Source organism: Paroedura picta, chromosome 2 (genome assembly GCF_049243985.1).
Source record: "Paroedura picta isolate Pp20150507F chromosome 2, Ppicta_v3.0, whole genome shotgun sequence".
In the NCBI taxonomy this organism is placed as follows: Eukaryota; Metazoa; Chordata; class Lepidosauria; order Squamata; family Gekkonidae; genus Paroedura; species Paroedura picta.
Window position 1 is genome coordinate 9494029 of NC_135370.1, and position 23641 is coordinate 9517669.

General features: G+C 48.1%; 1 protein-coding gene across 4 annotated transcripts in view; it reads left to right on the plus strand.

Annotated features, from left to right (window-relative positions):
• ERBB4 (erb-b2 receptor tyrosine kinase 4) overlaps positions 1-23641 on the plus strand; it is a 918733-nt gene that overhangs the window by 862642 nt on the left and 32450 nt on the right. For all 4 annotated transcript variants that reach the window (XM_077319331.1, XM_077319333.1, XM_077319330.1 and 1 more), the window contains exons 23-24: positions 11484-11630; positions 21461-21558. In XM_077319331.1, the coding sequence (XP_077175446.1) occupies positions 11484-11630; positions 21461-21558 (245 nt within the window). The remainder of the gene's footprint in view (positions 1-11483; positions 11631-21460; positions 21559-23641) is intronic.

The following is a 23641-nucleotide window of genomic DNA, read 5'->3' on the forward strand; positions in this document are numbered from 1 at the left end:
CCTACCTCCTTAGCCAGAAGATGATGGGTGGGCTTCTGGGCTTACATCAGGCTTGGCTGCTGTCAAGGCCATTTGCCCTCATTTTTATTGTTATTAATCATGTAGACTAACTGGAGCGTGTCCAGAGGAGGGCAACAAAGATGGTGAGGGGTTTGGAGACCAAGACATATGAAGAAAGGTTGGGGGAGCTTTGTCTGTTTAGCCTAGAGAGGAGACGACTGAGAGGGGATCTGATAACCATCTTCAAGTATTTAAAAGGCTGCCGTGTAAAGGATGGAGCATAGTTGTTCTCTCTTGCCCCAGTGGGACAGACCATATCTAATGAGATGAAATTAATTAAAAAGAAATTCCATCTAAACATCCGGAAGAAGTTCCGGACAGAGCGGTTTCTCAGTGGAACAGGCTTCCTTGGCAGATAGTGAGTTCTCCATTTTTGGAAAATTTTAAACAGAGGCTGAATAGCCATCTGGCAGAAAGGCTGATTCTGTGAAGATTCAAGGGGGTGGCAGGTTACAGTGGATAAGCGGTAGGGTTGTGGGTGTATCGCATGGTGCAGGGGGTTGGACTAGATGACCCTGACGTCCCTTCCAACTCTATGATTCTATGATTCTAATCAGTGATTGGATAGCATTATATCAGGGTAGCAGGATAGTGGTATACGTGTCTGGATTCCTGGATTCCCTGTTTTCAGAGGGTTTTTTTTTAAGAATTGAATTTTTAGCTCCTTCCATTGCCAAGATCAATCGTGAGACATGAATCTCCCTTACTTGTGGAATCTACAGTGTTGTGTGTCTTCTCAGGTGCCCCTCAGCCAAACGTAAGCAATTAATTTTGAGTATAATTTCAGCTTGGGACCCCCAAATTCACATCCCTGTGAAGTCTTTCTTGCAGCCATGCAAAGGAAAGCCTCAGTCTGAGAGGCCAGTCAGGATGGATGGTCCTGCTCTAGCTGGTCTTGTTGTGAAGCAGATCCTTATCAGCCATTTGATTTCCACAATTTCAGAGGCTTTTAAAAGGATTTACATTTGAAAAGAATGGTTAGTGTTCTGTCTCGCTGTTATCGTTTGAAATATGTTATCACTTTTTAGGACTGCATGCTGGCTTGCTAGAAGCAGCATTGACTTGGAAGCACTTTGTCTGGTCCTTGAGAAAGAAAAAGAAACCTTTCCTTTTAGACAGGTAGCGCTGTGACCCTGAAGCATAATGAGGGATGCCAGACAGTGCCTGGCAATGTGTGGGAGGGAACTGAGGGGTCAGAGTCCTGGGGAAAATTAAAAAGAAAAATAAAGGCTTGTCTACTTCACAGGCAGTCGGAAGGGTCCATACAGGCCATCTAGTCCAACCCCCTGCTCAATACAGTCCTTACTTTAGACTTCCTGGTGATTCGAAGAGGTTCCTAGAAGTGATAAGGATGGCTCTAGAAAGTTTTCACCATAGAGTTGCTGATTATTTCATACAGGCCATCTATTCCAACCCCCTGCTCAATACAAACCTTACTATAGAGTTGCTGGAGATTCCTAGAGATACCTAGAAGTGAAAAGGATAGCTCTGGGAAGTTCTCACCATAGAGTTGCTGATGAGTCCTAGAGCTACCATGGGTAGATCTATGGGTAGATCTATGGGTATGGGTAGATCTAGGAATCACCACCAACTCTATGACAAAAGCTTCCTGTAAGCAGATGAGGCTCTATTCTTTTTCCAATGGGACCTAACTATGGGAATTCATTGCATGATTTTGGCCAGTTACATTTTTTCATTCTAACCTACCTCACAGAGTTGTGAGGATAAAAGGAAAGAGGAGGATACTGAAGGCTGCCTCGGTCCCCATTGTGGAGCAACGTGGAGCATAAACGACACAAATAAGGAGTAAATATACTTGAAGAAGGAAGGAGAATGAAAAGGAAGTTTGGGGGTGGATGAGAAAGAGACAATGAATCCGGGAAAGAAGAGGCAATATGGGGGCTGCCCTGTGAGAGAAAGAGGAAAAGGTCTGGGATTGAAGTTTCCCTGCCATGCAGGTGGGCCTGGCCCACAATGGAGCTACACATCTCCTAAGTGAAAGTTGCTGCTGGGAAGCTGAAGCCAGAGGTGGCAAGAAGAAGAAGAAAAACACGATGTGGGCTTTCTGTAACCCCTGGTTTCTGAACACAGTTTTTCAGAGAGTGAGGAAGTGTATGAGGTATTGGCCTGATCCTCATAAATATAATAATCTTAACACCGCCCGTGGCACCGCGGGTGCCGCGGACTAAATAAACCGGTAAGGGTTTCTGGGGCGGGATGTGTCCGGGATGAGGAAGCGCCTGCCGATTGGTCCCTCTGATTGCCAGCCCCGAGCAACTGCGAGCCGCGTGCAGCACGGCTCGCAGTTGCTCCTTTGCTGGCAGCCTGACGCGTCGGGAGGCACAAAGCGCCTCCCGCCGCGTCAGGCCGCTGCCTGCCGCTGCCGCCAACACTTCGCCCCCCCGCCTTAGTCTTAACACTTTGCCCCCCCCTTCGCCCCCCCTTAGTCTTAACACATTGCCCCCCCTGCTGCCGCCAACACTTCACCCCCCCCCCTCACCGCTGCCTCGCCGCCGCCCTCACTACTCGGAGGCACCCACGCCACCGCTAGCGCCCGCTGTATCCAAGGTACAGCGGGCTATATTACTAGTAACAAAATAAATCCAGCATAGCTTCTCGTATAGTTATAGGCTAACAAAATGAAGCTTAATTCAGATAGGACCATTAAAGCCAAGTGGAATATGCTCATCAGCCTAATCCGGGTAGGCTTAAAGGCCAGGTTCACTGCCTTGGGAGACAACGGTGGGGCAGCGGGGATTTTCAGGGGCTGCCGTTTGCCTGGTTTTACAAGCTTCCGTTTTGTTTCTGGGCATTGTTGCAAGTTCTGCTCTCTTTGCAAAGCTCTTTTTTCTGGATTTAAAGGGGGAAATGCTGCTGTAGACTGATGCTTATCTGTTGCCGCTATGTGAGTTGTTTGTGATTGGTTAATTATTTTTATTTTATTGCTTATTGAAGGCTGATTCATGAATTTGGTGTTAGCAACACTGGGTACAGAAACTTAATCATTTCTGACGTGAATTTGCATGTCCCGTATTACTAAAAGGAAGTATTTGTAACATTGCTAGGAAAGTAGATAAAATTGAATTTCTCAAGCACATTTTTTAAAGGATGGAGAAGCTTGGGAGAAATCTTCTAAACCTAGAAGGAAGGAATTTATTTAACGGAGTCTTCATCTCTCAATGTCTTCCATCTGCAACTGAAAACGTTTCTATTTAGTTTTCTGCAAGCCCAATAAAGAGCATCCTGGACTCATCCAGGGCTGCCATTGATGAAGCCAGGGAGCCAGTGAAGAAGACATGGTGGGAGAGCATGGCCAAAAGGCAGCGTGCATCAGGGTGCTTGGGGTGGGGGCGGAGCATGCTGGTGGCTTTATGAGCAGCTGCATGCTCTTCTCAGCCTCTTTCGCCAAGCGACACCAGAGGAAGATAACGACCCTCTTGCCCCTTGGTTTATGGCTGAGGACAGGTTGGCAGATTGTTATGGGCACATCAGTTGCGGTTGGATTTGTTGGACTGTCTCTTGGCAAGAGCCAGCCACAGACTGCCAGTCAAAAGGTTAAACTGTTTGTTTACACTTGTTACTAGTGGGACAGGCAGAGTGGGTCAAATGGTCTGTTTTCAAATGTAAATTTCCTAGCTGCCCGGCCATGGCCTGACTCTGGTTTGTCATGTACACAAGTTTGGCAGGAAGAGAAAGTCGTCCAGTTCTCACCCTACAGAACAGGCCTGCAGCACCTAAGTCCATGCGACCAGGGCAGAGTCTGCACTTACTTTCTTTATTCCATTGTCAATCCTGTTGAATTCAGATCGCTTTGAACTCGGGTCTTCCTCTCCCCCCCCCCTTCCCCATTGAAACAGGAAAGTCTTCTGCACGTGGTTAGGGAGGCTCAGAAGGTGGGGGGGGGGGAGCCAAGCCTCTTTCTTTATTTTCTTGAGGGGGGGGGAGAGGAGCCAAGTAGGGAGCCTCTTTCTTTTCTTGGAGGGGGTGGGGGAGAGGATTGGAAAAGGCAGAGAAAGGAGAAAAAATCCGGGACCGACAGAAGTTGAGAGAAATTAAGGGCTTCTCCTTTAAAGCAAGCGTGTCACATGACCAGGTGTAGCCTATCAGAGGTTCTCTACCATGGAGCTTTCTTTCCCAATCCGGATATTGAGGATTAACAGCACTCTGAGATATCGCACAATAAAGGTAGGGTCACTCCGGATCAATCCTTCTTACTGCAGAAGGAAAATTAAAATCGCCCAAAATCCAAACGGAAATCGCCCAAAATCCAAACGGAAATCGCATTCTGTGTAGAGGGCAGGGACTGAGTCAATCTGGGGTTGGAATAAAAGTTCCATGCAGTTTACACCCAGGTCCCCTGGTCATCATTCCTGCCTGCCTCTAGGGGTCCACGGAAAGAACATGGCAAGCAAAATAATAAATAAATAAACAAACCGAGAGCCAGTTTGGTGTAGTGGTTAGGAGTGAGGACTTCTAATCTGGCATGCCGGGTTCGATTCTGCACTCCCCCACATGCAGCCAGCTGGGTGACCTTGGGCTCGACACGGCACTGATAAAACTGTTTTGACCGAGCAGTGATATCAGGGCTCTCTCAGCCTCACCCACCTCACAGGGTGTCTGTTGTGGGGAGAGGAATGGGAAGGCGACTGTAAGCTGCTTTGAGCCTCCTTCGGGTAGGGAAAAGCGGCATATAAGAACCAACTCTTCTTCTTCTTCTTCTTCTTCTTCTTCTTCCTCTTCTTCAAATAAATAAATAAATAAATGATGGGCAAAGAACAAAAATACAATGAACAATGGACATTGTTGCAATAGCATCAGGGCTTGGATATGGCTGGCTAGTCGAGCTCAGGTGACTCAGGAAGGCGGCTCTGAAAATTTACATATGAATGCCTTACCTGAGCAAACAGAGGCATGACCTAACAGTAGAAATATATTCCCACTGTCATGATGGTCAGTTCTTAGTCTGACGAAGGGTGCTTTCCCTCGAAAGCTCACGCCTTGAATCAATCTTTGTTGGTCTTAAAGGTGCCACTGGCCTCTGATTTTATTGTGCTACTTCAGACCAACACGGGTTCCCATTTGAATCTAACAGTAGTAACAGTAACAGTTGTCTATCACTATCTTTTCTTAATTGGAACATTAATTGGAACATTAACAGTAACAAGGTTGGCCTTTTGTTTGTTCCAGGGGCTCATCTGTGTGACTGGAGGGGTTCTGGGAGCCCTGTAAATGTTGTTTCTGTTGGACTTCCAGCAAATGCCTAGGAGGATTGCTCCATTTTGCAGGTCCTGCAGAACTGTGGTACCTCCGGCAGGGCCCGGACTTCTTTAGGGAGCTTGTTCCATCAGGACGGAGAAAGCTCTGGCCTTGGTTGAGGTCAAATGTGTTTCCTGGGGTCAGGGATCACCAGCCTGCTGGAGGTGGCAGAGTGTACAATTCTTTGTGGGGTGTATACAGAGTTGAGACTGTCGTATAAGAATTCAAACTGAAGGAATATATGTATATATCTGATGCATTTATCCGCTGAAGCAGAATGAAACACATTCATAACCAGTGTTCTTGTCATTCTGTATGCTGAGAAATTAAAATAATCAATCTACAAACCGGATGTGAATGAGAAGATTATTGAGAAGGTTTTTGTAAAACAGTTTTTGAGATAATTTTTTTTTAGTATACTTTATTGCACAGCCTATCCCATTCACCAATTCGTATTTTGTATCTAATTGCAACCCTACTCCAGGCCTCAGGTAGAGGTAGAACATTCCTGGAGCCCCCAGGGGGCGGGGTTTCAAGAGGGGAGGGCCTCCGCCGGGAATAATGCCACGGAGTCTGCCTACCAAAGCAGCCATTTTGTCCAGGAGAACTGATCTTTGTCATAAGGATGCCAGCCTCCAGGTGAAACCTGGGTTTCCCCCAGAATTACAGCTCATCACCAGTCAACAAAATCAGTTCCCCTGGTGATAATGGGGTGGACTGTATGACATTATGGTCCATTGAAGTCCCTTACCTCCCTAAATCCCACGCTTTCCAGGCTCCACCCCCAAAGTTTCCTGATTTTTCCCAGTCTGGAGTTGGCAACCCTGCTGTGTCATCTGGAGATCAGTTATAATGCTAGAAGGACCAAACCAGTTGGAGTTTGGTGACTCTAGGAAGCAGCTTGCAATCAACTGCCGTCGTATGGCTTGCAGCGTAGCCTTGGATGTGCGGGTTTCCATCTGTCTTGGTTTTGTGCAGCTCTCTTTCAAAGAAGGGAACCAACTGAATAAAGCGGGGTAGTCAAACTGAAACCTTCCAGATGTCCATGGACTATAATTCCCATGAGCCCCTGCCAGCAAATGCTGTCAGGGGCTCATGGGAATTGTAGTCCATGGACATCTGGAGGGCCGCAGTTTGACCATCCCTGGAATAAAGCCAAATTCTTGGAAGGCATGGCCGTTTCTAGCAATCGCAGGGAACAGGGGCTTTGGGAGAAAGACATTCTGCCAGTTTGGCTATCTGTCCCGTGTGTGTGCACCTTCTTCCTTTCCCCCCTTGTTCGGCCTGGCAGCCTGCACAATAGGATTTCCCAGGCCAACGGCATATCTTCAATGACCTTTAAAATAAAAGAATAAAAAAACTCCACACAAAAGCAGCTTCTGGGGCAGAAGAACATTTTTTTTGATATTAAAGTTGGTCTTTGGGGATGGTTTCAGCTGCTTGCTGCGTGTGTTATTTATCTTCCTGCTTAACTGAAAGAGAAAAGATAATCTTGAGGACATTTGAAAATACTCGCAAAAACGCAGCACTATCATCACCACTCAGAGCCCGACAGACTTTAGGTCTCGTTTTTTTAAAAAGTCACTTATTGTGAGTGACTTGGAACAGAAAAACAATGCTGTGTCTGCATTGAATTCTGGGAGGAGGGGAGGACACAGGTTGTTTAGAGCAGTGGTCCCCAACCCCCGGTCTGCGAACCGGTCCCGGTCCGTTGATCAGTCGATACCGGGCCTCCTCCTCGTCCTCGTCCCCGGATGCTGCCTCGGGTGCTGCCCTGTGTGCTGCCCTAGCCTGGCACACGCAGGGTTAGTGCAAGGGCAAGCACGGCTACAAAGTCAAGCAAGTTCAAAGTGCGTACAAGAGAGTAGTCAAAAGTCCAGTCTGGGTCTTATCAGGAATTGCTAGTGGATGAAGTCCAAAGGAGAACCAAAAGAGTTGTCGTTTATCTTTACCAAGGTCAAGCCGGGAATCTGTGGAGCATTCAATCAAAGCGTAGTCTAGTCGGGTGAAGCAGGGTCAAGCCGGGAATCAGTCAAGCAGAGTTTCGCCAAAGAGTCGAGGAGCAGGAAACCAGTCAAGGCAACGGGTGGACATGTGCATAAGGTTGCACCCACACTGAGAAGCACTTCGGCTGTGCTTAAGAAAAAGCTGAGCTGTCACACCAAGTGGCTGCACCTGGCACTCAGCCTTCCTCCGATGAATGAGCCCCACCTGAGCCCCACCTAGCCTGTTGCTGTAGTCTAAGCCGAGCACTTTGCCTGCGTGTTGCCAACGTTGTCCTCCTGCATTCCCTCCTGCGCTCTGGAGATGAGTCTGGGCTGTTCAGGGGTGTTGCTGCAGGCTGAGGTAATGCTGGTGCAGAGGGCATGGTGCTTGTCTGGCTGGGACCTGGTTGTGGCTCCCTATCGGGACTTGCCTCTCTAAGGAGCACCGTGCTGCTTTGCTCCAGCTCCTCCACTTCTTCCTCTGAGGGCTGGCAGAATGAACTCAGGCAGTGGTGCAGAGGCACCGTCTGGGGATGGGGCCATGACACCCTGCCACTCTGCCGCCGGCTCACCTTTGGTGCTCTCCAGCGGCTGCCATGGCTGGGGTTCCCCCTCAGTGTGGCAGCACTGCACAGCTGCTGCTGGCAGCGCCCCCCAGCGGGCAGTGGGAAGTCGGCGGGAAAGCAAATGGAGCAGGGGCTCAGGCGGCAGTGATGTCCCTCGGCAAAAGACTAACCTCCTGGGCCTCAGTAAAAGCGTTGACCGGTCCAAGTGATAGAAAGGTTGGGGACCACTGGTTTAGAGCAGGGTTTTCTGGCAGGGGTTCATGGGAATTGTAGTCCATGGACATCTGGAGGACCACAGGTTGACTACCCCTGGTTTAGAGGAAGCATGTTGTTGTTTTTTAAATGTATTTTGAAACGGGCTCCCCCCCTCCGCTTTTTTTGTGAGATAAAAAACAGAACTATTATTTTTTAAATTATTATTCCCAACAACTCTCCCATCCTTTTCCTCCCATGTGTCCCCTACTTACAACGATCCTGCAGTGAGCACAGGATACTGCATCTAGACGACTGGTTGGGGCCAGCTGCCTGTCGTATGTGAGCCTGATGTTACAGCCGTTATATTGGCTACTCAGCCACTCAGCCACTCCTGAGTATAATTGAGGGTCCTTTAAAGTCCGATATGGTGTGGCACCGGGATATCTTACGGACCACCCTGTCCCTTAGGCTCCTGTCTGAGAATTTGGGTAATGGAGACAGCCTCTCCTGACTGTCCTGTCAATGAAAAACACTCATTTGGACCGTTTATGCACTGGAGGTTTCATGCTGGGCTGCAGGCTGGAGTTTTAGTCGTGGCAGGTTGCCCCACCTCTTCCTGCACCCACATGGGGGAGCAGTTGGCCTAGTGTGCCTCATCCACCCCTGATTTGTGCTCCTGCACAGGAGCTGGGGCAGTGAAGTTCCCAGTGCGTAAATGGTCTTGGCGGGTACCCTGAGAGAGAGTCTTTTCAGTGGCCACCCCAGGATTACGGAAGAGGCTCCCCAAAGGGATAGTTTAAATATGCAAAGGAGGGGTAAAGCACCAGCTGACTGAAATGAAAACAGTTTTTTTTAGAAGAGAAACAGTTTGCAGAGGAGAGAGTGTGATTGCACACAAAAGCATGTAACTTGAATAAAACTCAGTTTGTCTTCAAGGTGCCACCGGACTCAAATTTTTTTTGAGTAGGGTAGGCAATTGTAAGCTACTGAGACTCCTTCAGATAGTCAAAAGTGAGGTACAAAAGTGGGGATATTATCCAAAGAGGTGTATCTGCACACAAATCATAATAAAGCTTCTTTGGTCTTTTTGTACCCCACTCCCCCCCTCCCCTGAAATCTACATTTTCCATAAGTTTAGGGAAACGTTTTAGGTTTTTTCTCCACAACCGCTTTGCAGTTTTCTTTTAAATCTTGTGGGGTAACTCTTAAGATGCAGTTTCCTAATATGAAATTACCAGTTGTACAGGACTCAGACAATTGCATTTGGGCTATAGAATCATAGAATCATAGAATCATAGAGTTGGAAGGGGCCATACAGGCCATTTAGTCCAACCCCCTGCTCAACGCAGGATTAGCCCTAAGCATCCTAAAGCATCCAAGAAAAGTGTGTATCCAACCTTTGCTTGAAGACTGCCAGTGAGGGGGAGCTCACCACCTCCTTAGGCAGTCTATTCCACTGCTGAACTACTCTGACTGTGAAAAACTTTTTCCTGATATCTAGCCTATATCGTTGTACTTGAAGTTTAAACCCATTACTGCGTGTCCTCTCCTCTGCAGCCAGCAGAAACAGCATCCTGCCCTCCTCCAAGTGACAACCTTTCAAATACTTAAAGAGGGCTATCATGTCCCCTCTCAACCTCCTTTTCTCCAGGCTGAACATTCCCAAGTCCCTCAACCTATCTTCATAGGGCTTGGTCCCTTGGCCCCAGATCATCTTCGTCGCTCTCCTCTGTACCCTTTCAATTTTATCTATGTCCTTCTTGAAGTGAGGCCTCCAGAACTGCACACAGTACTCCAGGTGTGGTCTGACCAGTGCCGTATACAATGGGACTATGACATCTTGTGATTTTGATGTGATGCCCCTGTTGATACAGCCCAAAATGGCATTTGCCTTTTTTACCGCTGCATCACACTGCCTATGGTGCAGTGGTCCCCAACCTTTTTATCACCGGGGACCACTCAACGCTTGACAATTTTACTGAGGCCCGCTGGGGGAGGTAGTTTACTCCTCTACTCTCAACCACTGCCCTAACGCTCTCTGATCGCTATGGTAATGTTTAAACATCCCTTCAAAATAAGATACAGACACGCCACAACAATGAACATAAGGAACATTCTATTTTCATGGAAATTTTAAATCAGGACAATGACAAATCAATGGGAACCCTGAGCTTGTTTCTCTGCAATGAGATGGTCCCATCTGGGAGTGATGGGAGACAATGACACCCGAAGTGTGTTGTAAAGGGCCGGGGGGGATGAAGTAAAGGGCCGTGGGGGGGGGGGGAGAAGGCATCCTTCGTGGCCCACCTCCAATTAGTCGACAGACCACATGTGGTCCGCGGCCCACAGGTGGGGGATCGCTAGTTTAGAGTCAAAATTCCTTCCTGTCCAAGAACTGCTTGGAGAGCTACAGGAAGACCTGTAATTTAAGGACGTTGACATCAGCATTTGTAAACCTTAGAAAGGCCAGCATATCTGTGTTCTTGAAGGGTAAAGGTAACAGAGGAGGAAAGATGCTGGTGGTCTGAGGATGGCACTTGAGTCACGCAGGCTAGTTGTTACTGGATTCACCAATGTTGGTCACAAATGTAAGTGTAAAACAAGATTTTGCATCTGAAACTCTAGCAACACACTTTCAATTTGCTTGCGATCTACAGACTCCTGGGCAATATATGGCCCCCATCAACATTATATGATTGGGCTATGGTATGATTGGGATATTGCTGCCATTATGTAGCCTAACGGGTGAGATATCAGACCCAAGCTGGTTGTTGCTTTGAGTATTATGGGGAAAAGCGGGGGGGGGGGGGAGTATGTCAGAAACCACTTTGAGTTCTGGATCATGGAAGCAAGCAGGCTATAAATGCAAAGTAAGAAAGGACTAAAATCACACTGCCCTGTTCTGTATGGCCCAGGCTAGCCCAATTTGTCAGATTTCAGAATCAAAGCAGGGTTGGACCTGATTGGCACTTGGAGGGAAAACCAGCAAAGGAAGGTGATGGCTAATCACCACTGTTTGTCTCTTGTCTTGAAAATCCACGGGGTCAACATAAACCAGTTGCAACTTGACAGCCAAAACATAAAATTCATATCACAATAACTCACCACTGAGTCTGCAAAGAGACCCATGGTGTAGTGGCACCTTGGGGTAGTGGTTAAGAGCAGTGCTTCTTATCTGGAGAACCAGGTTTGATTCCTTACTCCACATGCCACCAGTTGGGTGACCTTGGGCCCTCCATTTCTCTCAGAGCTCTCTCAGCCTTAGCTTCCTGGCAGGGTGTCTGTTGTGGGGACAGGAAGTGTAGGGAATTGTAAGCTGCTTTGAGATTCCTTTGGGTAGCAAAAAATGGGGTACAAAAACCAGCTCTTCTCTTCTTTTTCTTCAGTATGCCTCTATTAAACTTTCACTCTTCTCTTTAAGGTGTCACCATTTGGGAGCTGATGACATTTGGGGGAAAGCCCTATGACGGCATCCCAACGAGGGACATTCCTGACCTGCTAGAGAAAGGGGAACGCTTGCCACAGCCTCCAATCTGCACCATAGATGTTTACATGGTCATGGTCAAATGTGAGTAGTCTAGTTTGGTTCTGACTCCAGGGATGGGACTGCTGTTGGGGTGGGGAGGTATTGTGGTCACATTATGAGCAGACAAGAGCCACTGGAAAAGATAGTAATGCTGGGGAAACTGGAAGGCATCCAGAAAAGAGGAAGACCCAGCATGAGATGGATTGTCTCCATACAGGAAGCCACGAGAGTGCTAAAAGAACTTGCAGGTGTGATTTCTGAACTACTATCCATTATTTCTGACAGTTCTTGGAGAACAGGTGATGTGCCAAAAGATTAGAGGTGGGCAAAAGTTTTCCCCATCTTCAAGAAGGGGAAAAAGGAGGACCCAGGAAACTACCAACCTATTAGCTTGACATCTATAGCTGCCAAAATTTGAGAACAAATAATCAGACAATTGGTCCTTGAGCAGCTAGAGCAGATGGCTGTGATTACTAAGAGTCAGCACGGTGTTCTGAAGGATCTGGGGGTCTTAGTAGACAGCACACTGAACATGAGTCAGCAGTGTGACTTGGTGGCTAAACAGGCCAAAAGGAGTATAGTGCCCAGATCACATGAGATGATGGTATCACTTCACTCCACTCTAGTTACATGTTATTTAGAGTACTGTGTTCAGTTTTGGATGCCACAATTGAAGAAGACTGTAGACAAACTAGAGTGTGTCCAGAGGGGGGCAAAAAAGATTGTGAGAGGTTTGGGGACCAAGATATATGAGAAGATGACTAAGAGGTGAGGGGTTTGGAGACCAAGTCATATGAGGGAAGGTTGAGGGAGCTTGGTATGTTTAGCTTGAAGAGAAGACAACTAAGAGGTGATATGAAAACCATTTTCAAATACTTGAAGGGCTGTCATATAGAAGATGGAGCAGAGTTGTTTTCTGTTGCCCCAGAGGGTTGGAACAGAACCAATGGGATGAAATTAATTCAAAAGAATGTTCAGCTAAACATCCGGAAAAAGTTCCTGACAGTTAGAGTGATTCCTCAGTGGAACATTCTTCCTTGGGAGGTGGTGGCTTCTCCTTTGGAAGTTTTAAAGCAGAGGCTAGATAACCATCTGACAGAAATGCTGGTTCTGTGAACTTAGGCAGGTTGTGATTGGGTGTACAGAAGAGATTGTGTAGGTGCTTGGCTCTTGTGGCCATTTTCTGCATTCTGCAAGGGGGTTGGACTACCTTGGAGGTACATTCCAACTGTATGATTCTATTATTCTAGGACCCTCAGTCTGCAGTACCTGACCAAGCGTGTTAATGAGAGGACCTTTGGGGCGGGGTCATTATTTCCTGGGGTTGCCATTGGCCGGAAGCAACTTTATGACACAGCCACATGCACATTCTCATTGTGGCTTGTCTTCATTCTCCATGAGTCCTTTGTCCTTCTGCTATGGCTGTGAAGCATGATATTTGGGCGCCTGCAGCAGAGCCTTTCACATTTGCAATGGGTATGAGCCTACAGGGAGGACAATCCCATAAGCTCAGTCTGCAGATGCTCTCAGACAATATTGTTTGGAACCCAGACAGGGGGCACACCAAGGGCTGCCATTTTCCTGACCAATTGATGTAGCCAAAGAGGAGCACGTGGGACATCACTGTGCCCATCAGGCACGGAAGGTTGCCAAGGAGGGGAGGCGGACTTCTAACCACATAGCAGAGAAGAATGAAAAATCCAGGATTTTATTTTAATTAAAAAGAACTTACCTTAACACAACAAAACCCAACTGAGCCTTGGGGAGCAGGTGTTCCTATCCAGGGTCAACAATTTATAATTTTGGTATTTTAGATGCTAAACTTTCATTTTTAAATTTAAAAAAAAACACATAAAAAGAGTGAGTGGAGAGCTTTAGGGGGTTCCCTGGGCAAATTATTTTTATTTGTGGTATTTGCTTCCGGATTCCCTCCCAGACCATTTCTTCCTCAAATGTGCACATGCTCAGCAGAGTGTCCCTGAGGCTTCAGCATCTAATTTAAAAAGAATTAAGCCAGTCTCAGTGGTGTTTCTGACTTAATTTAGATGAGATTAACAAACAAGCATTTCCTCTGCACGGGGTTTGCAGCTCATGGAGACACACGAGAGCTTAGCGCAAAGAATATGGCCCTGCTGATGGGAGCTACGGATCAGCGGAGACCTACGAGTGCCAGCCTGTTTTCCCAGTCACAGGACAGGAAGCGGCACCAAGGCAGGATCGGTCCCATTGCAGCCCTACTCGTTGGAACCTGTTTGTAGTAGCTTGAGGAGTCCAGACGGCAAAGAGATAAAAATTTAGCAGTCCACACCATTCATCGAACAGAGCAGCAATGTAATGAGTAGATGTTGGCAGACTCAGCAAGTGTCAGAGGGGTTTATTTCGTGGTTGCCCTCCCATTTCTCCAAGGAATCCCTGTTTCAGTCTCACAGCAGTCCTGTAAAGTAGTTTAGATGTTGAGGAAAGGAGTGCCCCACCGTCACCAAGTCACTTTCCTCATAGCCCAGCCTCCTAGCCACAGCGGGAGATAAACCAGGGTCCCACTAGCCCTCCCCACACACCTGTGAGATGATCTGCCACTGGAGCTCTATCTGACCAGGGATGGGACTGATAAGGAGCACCCAAAAAGGGATGGATGGAGGATATGAGTCGGATGTGAGGTTATTCATCTTATGGCTGGGGAGGATCCAGCGTGGTATCGGGGTTAAAGAGCAGTCGCTTCTGACCTGAAGAGCCAAGTTTGCCCTCCTCCTCCTCCTCCTCCTCCTCCTCCTCCTCCTCCCCATGCAGCCAGCTTGGTGACCTTGGGCTAGTTCACAGTTCCCCTAAAGCTGTTCTTGCAGAGCAGTCCTGTCAGAGCTCTCTCGACACCACCTCCCTCACAGGTTGTTTGTTGTGGGGAGAGGAAGGGAAGGCGACTGTAAGCTGCTTTGAGACTCCTTTGGGTTGTGAAAAGTGGGATATAAAAACCCCAGTTCTCCTGCATTACAGGCATGCAGAAGAGACATAAGCAGAATGCTTCCTCACGTTGGTTTTCATGCTGGGGTCATCCCGTTTCTTATGTACTTCCTTCAGTGACAGCCAGGTGTCCTTCAAAGGCCTCGGGAACTGCTTAAATTGGGATGAATAGGACCTGATAAAACCTGTCTAGCTCACTTTCCGCGGTTGTCCGTTGTCTCCGGGTCTCCTTTGTATTGGCCTCTGGAGGTCGACTTTGCTTTTGTGCCTGGCCATCCACACATGACGGCAATACCAAGTAGCCTTGAGCCCTTCGACTGCCGAAGCAGCTGTTTGGGCCCAAAGTGGCTAGTGTAGGGGAGGGGCAGCGCCACCCCTCCCTCCCACACCACGGTGCTGGCCGCTTCGGTGGCCGAAGCACACAAGCCTAATACCAAGGATTTACTTTCTTTTCATGCTGTTTGCATTAAGTTTAGATCCACATGTTCCTGTGGCTTTTTTTGGAGGCACAGAAGAAGCAGCCCTGCCCCCTTCCTTTTGTCCAGTAACCAGGTCAGCACCACATCACCCTGGCCGCCTTCCCAGGACATGAATAGGGTGGCTTCAGCTACATCCATACTGGGTCATGCATAGCCTCCAGACAGGGGAAGGAAGGGAGTGAGGAAGCAAGCGAGGGTCGCCTGCTAAATATGCCCCTTCCTTCTGTGTCACGGAGTGGACAGCCCTGGAAACTGACACCACCCAAGTCCTTCTTTCCTCCCTTCCCAGAAGAGAGTGGAACTCAGATAGAGGAAGACCTGGGGGTGGGGGGGTGGGGGGGAGGGGAGAGACTCAGGTTTCGAGGAGGGGCTGACCAAGAATCCCTCACTGGCGGGCATGGACAGCTCCAAAAGGCAGCCAGGGACGTGCAGAAATTGACCAGGCCAAGCCAAACAGAGCTGCTTTGTATTTTCCATTGTACACAAGCAATGAAGAGCCTCTTGTGGCGCAGAGTGGTAAGGCAGCAGACATGCAGCCTGAAAGCTCTGACCATGAGGCTGGGAGTTCAACCCCAGCAGCCGGCTCAAGGTCGACTCAGCCTTCCATCCTTCCGAGGTCGGTAAAATGAGTACCCAGCTTGCTGGGGGGTAAACGGTAATGACTGGGGAAGGCACTGGCAAACCACCCCGTATTGAGTCTGCCATGAAAACGCTAGAGGGCGTCACCCCAAGGGTCAGACATGACCCGGTGCTTGCACAGAGGATACCTTTACCTTTACACAAGCAATAACACATGTTTGCACATTCAATTTAATGATTTCTTTGCATCTGAGGAAGTGTGAATAAAACTTTGTTTGTCTTTAGGGTGTCACTGGACTCTAAATTTGTACTTTACAGCTGAAATCGGGGGGAGGAGGAGACTGTCCAGGTCGAAGGCCAAAAGGAGGGTTGGGGAAATGACACCATTTCACATACTTTCAGAGAAGCTCTTGGCTCTTTTTGTTCTTCTGAACTCCAAAAAGCTGTGCAATGGGAACTTTCCCTCCAAATCTGCGCCTGAGGAACCTGATTTTTGTGTGAAAGTGAGGAAATTCTGTACAGCTAAAAGGGTGCTAAGTTGAATTTTTTGGTCACTGGGGAAACACCCTTGGTGAGACCACCTGAGAAACAGTGGCCTATGCTGCAAAGATTGCTGATAGTAATCTTCCTGGAAAGGACTTAGCTAACAAATCAGGGGCTATTCCTGAATACACTGTAGAAGAAGAGTTGGTTTTTATACCCCACTTTTCTCTACCAGAAGGAGTCTCAAATGGCTTACAATCACCTTCCCTTCCCCTCCCCACAGCAGACACCTGGGTGTAAACTGCACGGAGCTTTTATTCCAACCCAAGATCAATTCAGTCCCTGCCCTCTACACAGAATGCGATTCCCGTTTGGATTTTAGGCGATTTAAATTTTCCTTCTGCAGCAAGAAGGATTGATCCAAAGTGACCCTACCTTTATTGTGCCATATCTTAGAGTGCTTTTAATGCTCAATATCCGGATTGGGAAACCAAGCTTCGTGGTAGAGAACCTCTGATAGGCTACACCAGGTCATGTGACACACTTGCCTTAAAGGAGAAGCCCCTAATTTCTCTCAACTTCTGTCGGTCCTGGATTTTTCCTCCCTACTCTGCCTTTTTCGATCCTCTCCCCCTCCCCTCCAAGAAAAGAAAGAAAGAGGCTTGCCTCCCTCCCCCCCCCCTTCTGAGCCTCCCTAACCACGTGCAGAAGACTTTCCTGTTTCAATGGGGGGGGGAGAAGAAGACTCGAGTTCAAAGCGATCTGAATTCAACGGGATTGACAATGGAATAAAGAAAGTAAGTGCAGACTCTGCCCTGGTGAGACTGAGAGAGCTCTGACAGGACTGCTCGGTCAGAACAGCACTATCAGGGCTGTGACAAGCCCAAGGTCACCCAGCTGGCTGCATGTGGAGGATTGGAGAATCAAACCTGGCTTGCAAGATTAGAAGTTACCACTCTTAACCACTACACCAAGCTGTATAGGAAATGAAGCAGATCTAAAGAGCAGGTAGAGTCATCAGTCAGGCCTTCTGTATGCCAGTGGATTCTTGCAGTATATACGTAATCTCCAGCAGGTATGCTTCAGGAATGTGAGAGACTCAGAGAGATCAGGGGCCTGTCCTAGTGAACTGCAGTTTCCTTGGGCGATCCTGCAAAACTGAGCATCACGGCTTCTCTTGCTCTGAGATAAGACTTTTCAGCGACATGTGAGGGTTGTCAAAGATGGAACATGTGGTGTTGGGAGGATTAGAGAGAAGCAGGAGCTGCAAAGCAATAACAGCCCAGTCGAGCCACCTAGCTGAAAGCTGGGCTGGAAGTTATGAAGGTATTAGTTGCCGTTGTTTTTCCAAATCATTGAGCCAAAGGTCAGAAGAAGTGAAAACAGAGAGCAGAAATGAGTAAGATGTGCTGGACCTGGGCATGCCTGGAGAACTGAGCTGCCAAATATCTCAAGCAACTGAGTGAAAAATGGGAAGCTTGGAATATTAGAGAGGAAAACAAGAATACAGGGAAATGCCTCTGCAAAGACCAAGCACATAGGAGACATGTCAGGTATCTTATGGCAGGGGTAGTCAACCTGTGGTCCTCCAGATGTTCATGGACTACAATTCCCATGAGCCCCTGCCAGCGTTTGGAGGACCACAGGTTGACTACCCCTGCCGTATGGGAAGGAACTTCCATTGAGTTCAGACCCTGGGAATATTCTTAGGCTTTCAGCTGTTGATAGGGAACAAAGCCGAGAGGTCAGAAATAGGTAGCCTGAAGACCTAACCATACGCTACATTATTCTCCTGTCTTCCCTGGGTCCAGCATGAGGATTTTCAGTCAGATGCGCCTCGCAAATGCTCTGCTTGGAACTGCATTCCCACAGGCAGGATGGCTCAGCTTGGGTTATGGTGGGGTTTGTGGTCTCTATGCCTTACCAGTTTCCCAACTTGAAGCTATTCTTTGTCGCTTTGGGGGAACAAACACACACCGATGGTGACACTTAAATCAAGAAAACAGACGGAGGGAGAGAGATGCATTCTGTTCCCCCCGTGGGGCACACTCCTGGTCTGAATTGGCCTCCTGAGGCCCGTGGCATCAAAAGCGGACGTGGGGAGAGTGAAACATGGGCTGCTACCAGACACACTGAATAATGAATGATCCGTGCACTTTAGTGACTGCGAGCCTGTTTTCCTTTTTGCACTGGAAGATCCAGTGGCAAATGATCCCTAAAATACATGGAAAGTGCATTATCCCAAGGTTCTTTGAATACGGTACTTTCCACAAGCCCGACATCGGGTCCCTCGGAACAGACAGACTTTTTGGAGGTGCACCCCGTCACAGCTTGCACAGTGGCTGGAAAATGGCTTAGAAGGGTTCTGCGGTCGGGTTGCAATGTATGAAGCTTTTCTTCTTCTTCCTGGCTGCTGTTGCTGGCATCAGAAATGGCTTCTTCGGAATGGATGGGCATTTGTCTTGGCTTGGTGGCACAGGCAGTCCTAGCTTGTTCGACGGTCTTCACGTTCTCAGCCCTTGGACCTCTTGGAGGGCTTCTTTGAAGGATAGCTTTTGCCGTGCAAAGAGGTGATGATGCGTTCTCTCATCTTGTAGGCTGCAGATGAGGAGGTTGCGAAGCATTATCTCCAAATTCTTGAATCCGCAGTGATGTGCAGGCGAAGGGCAGTAAAGAACTGGATGATAGACTCTCCCTCTTGCTAATTATGTTGGTAGAAGGCATGGTGTTGAGCGATCTCAGCTGGCTGGGGCTCAAGGTGCTCCTTCAGGGCATCCATGATGGTATTGCAGTCTGCTTCTTGTGGCCTGACAGGACCCAGCAGGTCCTTGACAAGAGCCAATGTTGCACGGCTGCATACGCTCAGGAGCATGCTTTGTTTCTTTGCTGGGTTAATGATGTTGTTGGTGTTGAAATGGCATTCTGGGTGGGGGACATAGGACTCCCAGTCCTCCTTGTTAGCCTCAAAAGGCTTGAATTTTGGCACGGTCGCCACCTAGGATGTGATTGGTTGAGGCAGAAGTAGCAGTTGCTCTGACCAATCATGAGGCCCTTGTGTGTTGAAGGTGCTGCTGTGATCTCAGCTCTGACTGTGCACAGTCTCTTTCAGTTGGCGCTGCAGCCTATGGAAGTCAGCTGTGATGCATTCCTCATGGATGGAGGGACAACCCTGGTGGTGGTGGTTCCTGTGGCTTAGGGCCACGAAGGACTCTCATTGTGAGGCAGCATAAAGTGGGTGCACTTGATTGGACTGTCCCATGTCAGTATAGACCTGAGCACAATGGAAGTTGGTTCACTGGTGGCTTTGGCTGAACCATGACTTCACCAGGGCAGGCTGCCTAGGACAGCAATCCCATCCTCGTTGCCAATGTTAAATCTGCAGGCTCGGTAATAAAGACTCAGAAGGTTCTTCGAAGGGAGCTTTTTATTGTAGTAATAACAATCAACTCCAACTCAAACTGAACAAGAAGCAGGGTAACAAACCCCAACTTATATCCTGATAGTCAGGGCGGTTTCTCAGTGGAACTGGCTTCCTCGGGAGGTGGTGGGTTCTCCATCTTTGGAAATTTTTAAACAGAGGCTGGATAGCCATCTGATGGAGAGGCTGATTCTGTGAAGGCAAAGGGGTGGCAGGTTAGAGTGGGTGAGGGCTGTGAGTGTCCTGCCTTGTGCAAATGTCCCAGAAGGTCCCATCCAACTCTGTTATTTTATGATTCTATGATTCTATATGCACTTTAAGATGGCCTGCCAAGAGCCCTGGTTGGCCCTTAATGGAGCCCACAGATTGGTCCGTACAATTCAGTAATTCTCAAGTGCCCATTGATGGATTTCTCAAGCCTTGTTTTGCATAATGACCCTTAAGGCATAGTTCTGTCCCCATCCATTACAGGAAGTGTTGTTGCGTCCCATCAGTTTCCGTGAAGCAGCAGGGCAGTCTCAGAACTTGGTTGTCTAATAGCCCTTCACTTGGCAACGTGAAAGCTACAACCAGCTTTGGAGCAGGCCCCTTCTGATTCTGGGAGCTGGGACCCAGAATGTCCTAGGTCCAGCACGACAGCCAGTGTGGGGTAGTGAGAATCAGTGCTCAAATCAGTGCTAATGATCAGGACCCCCCCCACACACACACACACACCGGGTGTCATCTTATTGAACCAAAGGCCAATTACAGCAGGGTTGGGATGGGGAGGGTGAAGAAGCTGATCGGGCCGCCATCTTCCTTTCTGTCTTTCTCACTGTTGTGCTAAGGTTTTTATGTATTTATACTGTTTGATATATCTTGTGGGGTACTTATTGTTTTTTATTTTGTAAATTGCCATGAGACGGCTGTGGCCGAGAGTGGCAGTCTAAAAATTGAAAATATTAAATTATTATTGTTGTTGTTATTATTTCAGTTTATTACCCGCCACTCCCAAGTGGCTCGTGGTGGGCTACAAGTCTGAATAAAATCCCCAATAAAACTCCCATTAAAACCCCAGACATAAAAGCACATAGATCCATAACCACAAACCAAAAGAGAGATATGGCAGAAAAACAACTCAAAGCACTATCCATTCCCCCCACTAGAAATCTCATAGAGGGAGGTGGGAAGAGGGGGGCAGATGGAACCCATGGCCGCCATACACATGGCTCTGTCCTGAAAGGGGGGGCATACAGATCTTCCTTGGCGCTCTGCGCTCAACCATAGACCTGGTGGAAGAGCTCCGTTTTGCAGGCCCTGCGGGACTCAGTCCTCCATTAGGCACTGCTCCAAACACACCCTAGAGATGCAAGAAGTGATGGCCATAGGTTTCTTATAATGGAACTGATCGTATTTTAAATTGGAAGCTACGTATTTTTAATCTTATTGTAAGCCGCCTAAAGCCCACTTGGTGGGGAAAAAATCTAAAAATAAATACAATACAATAAAATTGTGCGGCAAGAACCAAACAGGTATCGTGGTTAAGGGTGGCAGCCTCTTATCTAGAGAATGGAGTTTGATTTCCCCCTCCTCCACGTGCAGCCAGTTGGGTGCCCTTGGGCTAGTCACAGTTTTCTCAGACCCACCTCCCTCACAGGGTGTCCGTTGTGGGGAGAAGAAGGGTGGGCAATTGTAAGCTGTTTTGAGACTCTGTTGGGTAGTAAAAAGCAGGGTACAAAAAAACAGCTCTTTGTCTTCTTCTTCTTCCACCCCAGTGTCCAGTCTTGAAAGTAAAAATGGTCGTAATCTGAGTCCCTGCTGAAATCAGTGGATGTGAAAAACCAGTTCTCTTTTACAAAATGTTGACCCACACTTCTGCTTCCTAAAAAAAATCTGGAGTATTTATTAAGTCTGCCAATTGCACTTTGTCTGTTATATCACCTTCTGCTGTCTTCTCTTTTCCCTGCTTTTTTCCCCAGGTTGGATGATCGATGCCGACAGTCGGCCAAAGTTCAAGGAGCTGGCTGCCGAATTCTCTCGAATGGCTCGAGACCCTCAGAGATACCTGGTCATTCAGGTGAGCTGCTCCACAAAGACCCCCCTGTTTGACTACATGTTGCCTGTAGTGGGGTTGTGATGTTCAGCTCAAGTGCCCCCTGGAGTGCCTTAATTCTGGGGACGCCTTTCTTCCCTCCCCTCGTCCCGCTGGAATCTTTTCTGTCCCTTCCTCCTCCCAGCAGCGAACCAGGAGGGGCTTAGCACCATCCCTAACTATTCTGAGGGCAGTTCCACAAGGTTGCCATGTTTGGCTGAAGCAATGGACGCAAGTTTGAGTCCAGTGGCACCTTGAAGGCCAGCCAAGTTTAATTCTGTACATAAGCTTTTGTAGGTACACACACTTCTTCAGATACCATACCCCAGCGGTTCTCAACCGCCGCCACTCTGCAACCCCTACAGCAGGGGCAGCGGCGTGCGCGATCACATAAGGTTGTGCGCATGCGCACATACCTCTATCACTCTCACTGTAGGGGGCGCAGAGCAGCAGTGGAGGTGTCCAGAGCAGTGGCAGCATGGCGCTAGCCTCTTCCGTGCTGCCTCGGAGCTTACCGAGGAGGCCAGCGTCACAGGAGAGGTAGCGGCAGTGGCTGGAGCAGCAGTGGCAGCATGGCGCTGGCCTCCTCCGCTCCTCCTCGGCGAGCTCTGAGGCAGAGCAGATGAGGCCAGTGCCATGCCACTACCGCCACGACCACCCAGGAAAGGCCAAACAACTCCTCAAGGGGTCACTACCCCTGGGTTGAGAACCGCTGCCGTATCTGAAGAAGTGAGCATACATGTGAAAGCTTATGAATAAAATATTTATATAAATATTTTATTTATAAATAAATATCTGAAGAATAAATATCTGTGACTCCCTTAAGCTCCTCCCCTGCCACAAACGTAGTTAGTCTTTTAGGTGCTCTGGCTCTTTCCTCCTGCTTCAGACAGACTCAAGGGCCACCCGCCTTGATCTCTCTTAAGACTGCGAGGATGAATCTAATGGGAGTAGCCTGTCTTTCTTTAAGGACCAGATTTGTCCCCCACACACACACACACACACATATACACAGTTTATTTCCAGACAACTATCCTCCCCTTTCTATTTTACCCAGTGCTTTTCATATGATTTTGTTATTCCCAGGCTGTGCAACCCATATACACAGGGACAATAACCTTATTGGCAAAAAACAAAACAAAACATCTACAAATGAAGTTCCAATGTGATGTTTTATTTTATTTCGCTTCATGTATTCATTTTGCTTCACACCCACTTTCTTTTCCTACCTTAATTAGCCTCTATTCAGTAAGTGGTTCCTTTTTTAAATATACTCCTAATAAGCTGAGCAACAAAGAAGAAATGTCCCCCCTCTCCCCCTAAAAAATAAAAGATGGCCATTAAAACAAATCAATACCTTAATTTCCATGTTCAGGAAGAGCCTTTGAAGCGCTGTAGAAATAACACTGTGCTAGAAGTGAAAGGGATGGATTCTGTCCATTCTTTTGGGATGTTTCCTCCTCGATGCTAATCCAGGTTGGGCAGACCCCAAACATGTTGGGTCAGCAAGCAGCACTGCAAAAGCAGGAGATGTCACCAGACGACAGTCAATTTCCGCTTTCTGGGGTGTGGACTGCAGAGTTCCCCCAAAAATAAACTTTCTTGCGCAGAGCGACAGGAGAGGGAGAGGGAGAGGAAGAGAAGAAGAAGAAGAAGAAGAAGAAGAAGAAGAAGAAGAAGAAGAAGAAGAAGAAGAAGAAGAGTTGGTTCTTATATGCTGCTTTTCCCTACCCAAAGGAGGCTCAAAGTGGCTTACAGTCGCCTTCCCATTCCTCTCCCCACAACAGACACCTTGTGGGGTGGGTGAGGCTGAGAGAGTGCTGATATCACCGCTGGGTCTGAACAGTTTTTATCAGAGCCGTGGCGAGCCGAAGGTCACCCAGCTGGCTGCATGTGGGGGAGCGCAGAATCAAACCAGGCATGCCAGATTAGAAGTCCGCACTCTTAACCACTACACCAAACTGGCTCTCCCTCCAGAGAAAATGAGAGAGGACATGGGAAGGAGTGGACAGGACACAGCATCCAAATGTCTCTCCCTCCAGCAGAAGCATCTAAGATGGAACAAGGT